The 9,294-nt window shown below is 46.5% G+C and overlaps 1 protein-coding gene across 1 annotated transcript in view; it reads right to left on the bottom strand.

The window, feature by feature from the left end:
- Window positions 1-1,302: 1,302 nt before the first annotated feature.
- Window positions 1,303-9,294, bottom strand: part of LOC119357617 (MEIOTIC F-BOX protein MOF-like) — a 14,898-nt gene continuing 6,906 nt past the window's right edge. The window contains exons 2-4 of the mRNA XM_037624503.1: window positions 2,166-2,760; window positions 1,704-2,045; window positions 1,303-1,619 (exon numbers count right to left, since the gene is read on the bottom strand). Coding sequence (XP_037480400.1) covers window positions 1,461-1,619; window positions 1,704-2,045; window positions 2,166-2,760 — 1,096 coding nt within the window. The 3' untranslated portion in view covers window positions 1,303-1,460. The remainder of the gene's footprint in view (window positions 1,620-1,703; window positions 2,046-2,165; window positions 2,761-9,294) is intronic.

Below are 9,294 nucleotides of genomic sequence, written 5' to 3'. Positions count from 1 at the left end.
TGGTTTTAGTCAGTCGAGTTTCAGGTTTTTATTATTCATGCCTTTGGTTTTGAAATAGCAAGAATGATATATTCAACTAAAAATCTGTTCGAAAGAAAAAAAATGTTATGCACTAATTTACACTGCATAAGACGAGCAATACTATTTCTTGTGAATGATATATTCAAATAAGTGAGGTCGGATTTACTTTTATATTGTTTGGATCGTCTTGACATATTTTCTTGGTTGCAAGTGCTCTACAATTTTACATTGACCGCACTTATAATGCTTAGAGAATTCCAAGCACGAAACCATGGTATGCACAGTTGGTCAGACCTTCAAAATTATATGGTCACCAGCTCATCAACTCTTTGAAAATAAATGGTCTGCCATAACACTTTGCCCTCTTTTATCATGTTGCTTCACTTCTTTTATGTACCAGTTGCTCTTTTGGTACCTCATTCTACATGTTCCTAATAAGTAATGCATCTTCCATTAGTATTCACATATGGTTGAGATGAAAAGTTGCATCTAATATCATGTAGCTCCAGTCAGAGTTTTCTGGTCCAGTACCTTGCCAGGGAGTACTTACCTTGCCATTTGGTGTGATTATGTGCTCATATGAGGCTGTTGGAGGGAGGTCAAGTATGTAGGGTTATGGAGGCGAGCCCCGACATCATCAGGCATTTTTACGTTGCGCACCTGATCTCTACCATGTAGATGGAATGGTCTATGTGGGCTTGCCCGAGATTGTCCCTCTCTGCAGGTGAATTGGGCACTTTACAAACTCGACTTGTGTGCTTCCATAATCAATAGTCCTGATTGAATGAGTTGTATCGGTGATATAAACTCGCTTCATGTATGTAATCAACGTGACTTGCTGTGCACATATAAGCTCTGATATATTGTTCATACACTTTTTATTCCTGTGACTCATCATCTGGATAGTAGAGTAATAATTAGTCGTGACGTTTGTTGGTATAATGTATTGAACCTTTATACTTTTGGTATATCATGTTGCATTTCCTATGAAAACGCACTACTGATATGTAATAGACTTTGGTACTCTGGACATTTTTGTTTTTCTTAACTTATGAAATATAAATCATGCCTTACCGGGCTGGCTATGGCTGGTGCGGGTGGGGTGCGGCAAGTCGCACTTCCTATCTAGTATTCCAAGAATATATGAGCCTTACATCATAATACGCAAAAACAGACTATCAGAGTCGGCGTTCAACAGCAAGTTTTTTTTGGGTGTGCAGAAATTAATTCAACAGCAAGTTCAGATGAACAAAAATAGCATCTGCCACTAGCCCACTAGTGTCATAAAATTTTGTACAGCTTAATCCATGGATAAAGCATCTCACAAGCAACTTTTTTTGTGTAAATGTCTCACAAGCAACTGAAATGAAAAGGGTACAAACCAAACCTAATTCCTTGCTCCGAATTTGGTAACTTGGATCATGGTAGTTGCCGGCAGTCTACCTAACATCAGGGACGTCAAGACCTCGTTCGTTTGCTCCGCGTATGCTCCCATCGCTGTCGCCCTCGATGATTGCCACCGACTTCAGGTTGGGGGTGAGGGATATGGTCCGAGGTAGTAGCTCCATCATTGAAGTGTTTGGGAACTGATCATGGCACTGTAAGCAAGAAGAACAACTATTAGGAGGTAAAGTAATTAAAAATTTCTGAGAAAGCAGGATTAATTAAGCTGGTGTATGTACCTGACAGTTCTTTAGAGTGAGCTTCTCTAGGAGAGGAGCATTATGCAGAAAACGCCAGAGCGTCTGAGCATCGCCTCCAATCTCGGAATCCTCAAGGACCAAGGTCCTCATGCTGCGAAACACCGGTAACCCGTGGTGCTCCTCGTCGAGCATCGCGTGCAACATTGGACAAGGGAACTTGTCCTCGGCGAGTGGCTGTGCCGGCATCGGCGGCTGATCTGGAAAGAAGAATGGTCCAGGTGGTGGAACAAGAGGTATATACGGGTGCAGCATCTCCGGCTGATGTTGAAAGAATTGAGCTCCAGGAGGTGGAGCATGGGGTATAGGTTGCTCAACTACTGTCTGCATCGCGATTGCATATAGGTACAATTAATAAATCAGACATTTATATATGCAGTAAAAGTAAAAAAAGGAATTGGTTATACTGATTGATCAAGAGCGAGGGCAGTATAGATCGCGCACCATGTTGCCAAAGCCGTGCAGCTTCAGGGTGCAGACGTGGGACAGAGAGCCGATGAAGTTGCACAGAGCCCTGAGCAGATCCCTGTCATGCTGAAGGTAGTAGCCGTCCCCCTGTTTGTGCCGGAGATCAGGCGTCCCTACCAGGCGGACGGATGCTTGGACGAGGCAAGGCGCCTCCTCGAGGACGACGGCGAAGTAGATGAGGCACTGGAAGTTCACGGCGAGGTGCAGCGACGCGAGTCTAGGGGCGGCGATGGTGAAGGTCAGGCTCTCGCTGTTGTGGGTGGAGGATTCGACCACGAGGTTTTTTAGCGTGCCGGACGCGATCCTCGGGAGCGCTGCTGATAACATGGTGCCGGTGATCTGCAGGTCTTCCAGCACGGGGAGCCCGGAGGCGAGGTGCTCCGCGAAATCACGGTGGAGGATCACCTGGTCGAGGCGCAGGCTCGTGAGGCGGTGGGAGGCTAGAGGGGGCAGCGTGACGGAGCCGCGCACGTCGAGCGCCGCCGGGGAGCACTGGAGGCCGCGACGCACCCACCTCGTGTACTTGGCCGCGTAGATCTCGCTGCCGTAGATCGGCAGGACTCTGAACCCACTGGTACAAAAAGGGCCTTTAGTCCCGGTTCGTAAGGGTCTTTAGTTCCGGTTCCTGGACCGGGACTAAAGTGTCAGTACTAATACCTCCCCCTTTTAGTCTCGGTTCAATCCAGAACCGGGACTAAAGCCCCTCCACGTGGGCAGTGCGCAGAGCCCAGTCAGGAGACCCTTTGGTCCCGGCTGGTGGCACCAACCGGGACCAATAGGCATCCACGCGTTAGCATTTCTGTGGCTGGGATTTTTGTTTTTTTAAAGGGGTGGTTGGGGGTTTTGGGGGGTTAATTTAGGTGTTTCATATATTGTGTTAGCTAGCTATAATTAATATAGAGAAGTGTCCTCTCTTATGTCCGTGCTTGGTCGACGCTACGTACTATACGTATAGAGAGGACTAGACACGCTGGCTAGCTAGTAAAGCAAACGAAGGAAACAGAAGATCGTCATGAACATATATGCATACAGAGAGAAGTGATATCGACCACCTCTCCTTCTCCGATAGATTGGTCGAACAACAAGTTCTCGTATATCTATCTGACACTACCGGCTACATATATACAATAATTATCTCTTACAAATATAATCATACGGACTCAGGGTTCACATAGAATTCTCCGTCTTCAGGGATCACATGGTCAAGAAAGAATGCCGCCAATTCCTCTTGAATTGCTCGCATACGAGCTGGTGCTAGGAGTTCATCCCGCTTCCGAAACATCTAATTTGAAGAAGGGGGTCAATACATATATATATAAATGAATGAAACTCAACACAAATGATGGTAATAAAATAAAATTGTGAATGTTGTTATTTACGTACTTCATATTGTTCGTTAGAGTACCCGCCCCGCTCACACGTCGTGTGGCGGATGGACTTGCAAATGTAGTATCCACAGAAATCATTCCCTTGTTCCTGCCACAACCACTTTACAAGAAATAGAGGTCAATCAAACTGATAAGCAAGAATGCTAAATGGTATTGATGAAACCAGCGCTTGAATCACTAGGAGATGCGCGGAACATGCTACTATAGTACTTACTTTCGGGTGTCTAAATTCCAGCTCCTTCGGCAGTCCCGGAACATTTTTGGTGAATTTTCTCCAAACCCTGCCGGACAAAGAAAACAATTACTTGATATCAGGAAATTAACAAAGTTGCTAATATGGTGGATAATGATCGATTTAACTTACTTCTTGAGGATTTCAGTCATGTCTGCATAGTCCTGTGGATCTTTTCGTTGTGAGTCTAAGACGGTTACTAGTCCCTGCTCAAGCTTAATCTCTAGGAGAATATAGTGGAAACTGCACACGCATGCATAACTCATGAATTACATTACTATAACCTTGAGTAATATATAAGGGAAACCGAATACGCACAAGACAGTAACACTCACTTGAAGTTGTAAGAAAAGAGTATTATATCTTTGTTTTGATTTATTACGAACGATTGTAGCAAGTTGGCCTCGGTAGCTGCGGCATGAAGTTTAACCTGAATTGCATCTATGAGATATGTGTTAATGAACCCAATATCACCGACTTGTCTTTTCTTCAATTCGACGATCTTCAGTCTGCATAATATAGTGAGGATGATTATAAATACATGCAATGAAAGAGCTAAGCTATATAGAGAAACTTAATGACAGAAGTAGTACTACTTACAGACAGTAGCAGGCGACCGTTGTTTTATCGAAGGCCAATTGATTGAAAAACTGATAGAACTCCTCAAATGGAACATGCAACAGATCAATTCCAACGAGGTCATGCTCCTTTTTAACTTTCACATACAAAGTACTACTCCCCCCAGAGTCTCTGCAGATTTTCAAGTACCAATCATGCAATCTTTGCATCATCGTTGATAGAGATCTTTCATCTTTGACGAGAGGCTTCCTGTACTCGTATCTTTGTATCTGCATCTCCATGGGTTCATAATGTACTTCGTCGGGCAGGTAATCTGCAAGATTGCTATAACCGGGAACCATCCTCGGATCATTAGCGACGTTGTGGCTAGGCACCTTGAGCGGGGGGCATGATTGCTTCGCTTGTTTGCCGAGCTGGGCAATTTGTTTCCCAGCTCGTCGTTCTTTCAGCCTTTGATCACTGACAGTACTTCCCGACCGCTCCGCTTCGGCAAATTCCTTTCCAATAATGCGGTCATAGTTTCCTTTCGGCGGATCAGACTTCGGTGGTTTTGTCAGGGCAGCCAGAGTAAGCTTCACTTTCACCCGATCTACCTTCTCCTCCGGAGGTGGATGTTTCTTTGCTTTCACCCCTTCAAAGAATTTCCTCACTTCTTCTCGCGCGATCTCGGCGTTCTCCTCCTGGGTCCTCTTGTATGGTAACTTCTCTGGAGTCTTCAGAGAAGGACCGAATCTGTATGTCCTCCCGCCTCTGGTTGTACTGCTAGACGCCGACCGAGCAGACGAAGCGGTTGTCTTCTTTACTTGCTTAAGAGGCGAAGGAGAAGGACTACGACCCGCCAGAGCAGCTGGAGCGGCGGCAGGTCTCTCCGCCCTTGCTGACGAGGCGGAGAAGGAGGAGGCTGGCTGCTCGGGCGCGTCGGCGCAGGCAGAGATGGAGGCGGAGTGCCGCCACGCGCCGGAGAAGGAGCCGGCCGAGGGCCCTGATCGTCACTCGCCGGAGGAGGATGCATTGGAGGAGGCGGAGTGCCCTGCCTCGCCGGAGGAGGAGGAGGAGGCGGAGGCATCCAGTTCGGAAGGTTGATGAGCTCCTTCCGCCATAGGCATGGAGTCTTCAGAGCAGACCCCAGCCGAGTCTCCCCTTCACCGGTAGGGTGGTCAAGCTGGAGGTCCTCAAATCCCTCCATTATCTCATCCACCATCACCCTAGCATATCCTTCTGGAATCGGCCGGCAGTGAAAAGTTGCGCCAGGTTCAGTAGGATAAACAGAGCCAACAGCCGCCTTGACCTTCAAATTCATCCATTGCGTCATAAGGTGGCAATTTTGAGACTCCGTTATAGCATCCACAGGATAGCTGGCAGGAGCCGTCAAGGCATGCTCCGGTTGAAGCAGCTCGGTGGAAGCCACGCTGCTTCTGTGCTGAGATGGCGGGGTAGCTTCGGGCGAGGCTTCGGCAGTACGTTTGCTGCGATTTGCTTCTCGTTCCTCTATCACTTGTACCCTTGCGTGCAGCGCCTCCAGTTCGGTCTGCTGCACTTTTTTCCTCCTCTCATGGGATTTGTAACCACCTGCGTCCGAAAACCCAACCTTCCACGGAACGGAGCCTGGCGTGCCTCGTGTCCATCCAGGGTGCTCAGGATTCCCGATGGCCATTGTGAGCTCGTCGTGCTCTCTGTCTGGAAAGAACGTCCCTTCCTGCGCTGCTTTGATATACTGCTTAAGCTTACTGACTGGTATGTCCATTTGTTCGTTCGTCCAAATGCACTTTCCTGTTTCAGGGTCCAAGGTTCCGCCAGCCCCGAAGAACCAAGTCCGGCAACGGTCTGGCCAGTTATTTGTCTCTGGTTCGATCCCTTTATGAACCAGATCATTCTCAACCTTGGACCACTTAGGCTGGGCTACGAGGTAGCCACCTGACCCCGTGCGATGGTGAAGCTTCTTCTTCGCAGCATTTTGCTTGTTTGTCGCCGACATCTTCTGACTCTTTTCTGATGTCTTGTAGGCCACAAATGCGGGCCAGTGATCTCTGATCTTCTCATATCTTCCCTTGAATTCTGGTGTCTCATTATTTTCGTCAAACTTAATATTCAGCTCTTTCTTCCACCTCCTGAATAGTTCTGCCATCCTCTTCAGAGCAAAAGACTTGATTAATTTCTCTTTAGTTGGGTTCTCTGGATTATCCTCAGGCGGTAGGGTGAAATTTGACTTCAGCTCAGTCCAAAGATCATTTTTCTGCATATCATTGACATAAGACACCTCAGGGTCTTCTGTAACCGGCTTAAACCATTGCTGGATGCTTATCAGGATCTTGTCCCTAACCAGAACCCCGCACTGAGCAACAAATGCGCTCTTTGTCCGGAGGGGTTCAATAGGTTGGTCGTCGGGCGCAATTGCTGTGATCTCAAGCTTTTCATCCGAGCTCAACTTTTTCTTCGGGCCTCGTCTCTTTACCGAAGTTGTGCTCGATCCGGAGGGCTAGAAAAAAGAACAAAGACTTAATTAATATGTGTACATACCAAAACAATGAATGCATCAATCAGCTAGTCAGCATAGGCTTAACTAATATATATACCTGGCCGGACTCGGTTCGGTCACCGGAGCCGTCATCACGGTCTCCTTCTTGCACCGGCATTGGGTCACCGGAGCCGTCCTCATGTTCTTCTTCTTGCACCGGCATTAGGTCACCGTAGCCAGCTTGTTCACCCTCTCCTTCCAGACCATCGGTTTCGTTGAGATAGTACGAGACGGCATCACTTCCTTGTGCGATTATCTCCCTCAACAACGCTTCTTTTGTTGCTTCGTCTAGGGCGGTGTCCATAGTTTCTACAAATATTTACAACATGGCAATTATTATTCAAACATGACAGATGGATATATTAGTGCCAAAAGTAGAACTAGCTACCTAATCATAGTAAGCTATCGGGAGGGGGTATATATCGACAACGACGACACTACATCTATGTCCCTCGACGACCCTCGTTCCCGATAAAAAAAAGAGGAAGAAGAAGAAAAAAAAGAGGAGAAGAAAGAATAGAGGAGAAGAACCCTCGAACCCTCGACCCCTAGACGACCCTCTTCTTCCTCTCATGTTCGAGAGGATCGCCGAGGGGTCGGGAGGTTGCCTAGTGTCAAAGGATTCAACAAAACCATGTCTTCATCATTAGGCGAAAGTAACATGTGCATGATGGTACGAAGCTCTTCAAAGTTGTTCTGGAACGGACTCCCAGATAGGATAATTCTCTTTTTGGTACAAAGTTCAGCAAGAGCCTTCCGAATATCACTATTTGGAAGGCCTTTGCTGAATTGGTACCAAAAGGCGGATTATTCTATCCGGGACTCCATTCCAAAACAACTTTGCAGAACTTCGTACCAACATGCCCTAATTACTTCCGGCTAATGATGAAGGCATGGATTTCTTCAATACTTTGACACTAGGAAACCTCTCTCGACCCCTCGGCGATCCTCGACCCCTGGAACCCTCGACGACCCTCGAACTCTCGACGACCCTCGAACCCTCGAGCCCTCGACGATCCTCTTCTTCCTCTCATGTTCGAGAGGATCGCCGAGGGGTCAGGAGGTTGCGTAGTGTCAAAGGATTCAACAAAACCATGTCTTCATCATTAGGCGAAAGTAACATGTGCATGATGGTACGAAGCTCTTCAAAGTTGTTCTGGAACGGACTCCCAGATAGGATAATTCACTTTTTGGTACAAAGTTCAGCAAGAGCCTTCCGAATATCACTATTTGGAAGGCCTTTGCTGAATTGGTACCAAAAGGCGGATTATTCTATCCGGGACTCCATTCCAAAACAACTTTGTAGAACTTCGTACCAACATGCCCTGGTTACTTCCGGCTAATGATGAAGGCATGGATTTCTTCAATACTTTGACACTAGGAGAAGAAGAAAGGAATAGCTAGAGGAGAAGATCGAAGAAAAAAAAGAAGAAAAAAAGAGGAGAAGAAGAAAGGAATAGTGGAGAAGAAGAGAAAATAGAATACTTCTCCACTATTCCTTTCTTCTTCTCCTCTTATTTTTCTTCTTTTTTCTTCTTCTTATTTATTTCTCCTCTTCTTTTCGGTAGAGGAAACCCTAAATAGCTAGCAAGTATCGTGGGTGTGAGATACATGTGGCCTTCGGTGTCGGACACTACATCCACGTCCCACAAGTGACGTGGGCGTTGAAGCCCGCGCCACTTGTGGGATGTGGATGTAGTGTCCGACACCGGCGGTACATGTATCTCACACCGACGATACTTTCTATTTAGGGTTTCTCCTCTACCGCTCGGCGACCCTCTCGACGACCCTCATTCCCGATAAAATAAAGAGGAAGAAGAAGAAGAAAAAAGAAGAGAAGAAAGAATAGAGGAGAAGACTTCCTCTTCTTCATCTCCTCTTCTTCCCCTTTCTTCCTCGTCTCTCTCATGAATGTCCGGCGTTCTCGACCCCCCCCCCACGTGTCGAAGAAAAAAAAGAAGAAAAAAAAGAGGCGAAGAAAAAAGGAATAGAGGAGAAGAAGAGAAAAATAGAATATATATTATATTTTTCTCTTCTTCTCCTCTATTCCTTTCTTCTTCTCCTCTTCTTTTTCTTCTTTTTTCTTCTTCTTATTTATTTCTCCTCGTCTTCCTCTCCCCTCTCGGCGACCCTAGACCCCCTCTCGACCCTCGACCCCTAGGCGACCGTCAACACCTCTCTTTTTTTTCTTCCTCTTCTATTTTATCCTCTTCTTCCTCTACCGCTCGGCGACCCTCGACGACCCTTGTTCCCGATAAAAAAAAGAGGAAGAAGACGAAAAAAAAGAGGAGAAGAAAGAATAGAGGAGAAGATCTCCTCTATTCTTTCTTCTCCTCTTTTTTCTTTTCTTATTCCTCTTCTTTTTTTATCCTCTTCCTCTTCTCATGTTCG

The sequence above is a fragment of the Triticum dicoccoides genome, chromosome 2A (assembly GCF_002162155.2).
Source record: "Triticum dicoccoides isolate Atlit2015 ecotype Zavitan chromosome 2A, WEW_v2.0, whole genome shotgun sequence".
NCBI lineage: Eukaryota > Viridiplantae > Streptophyta > Magnoliopsida > Poales > Poaceae > Triticum > Triticum dicoccoides.
The sequence above is the reverse complement of the archived record's forward strand: the minus strand, read 5'-3'. Positions and strand labels throughout refer to the sequence as shown.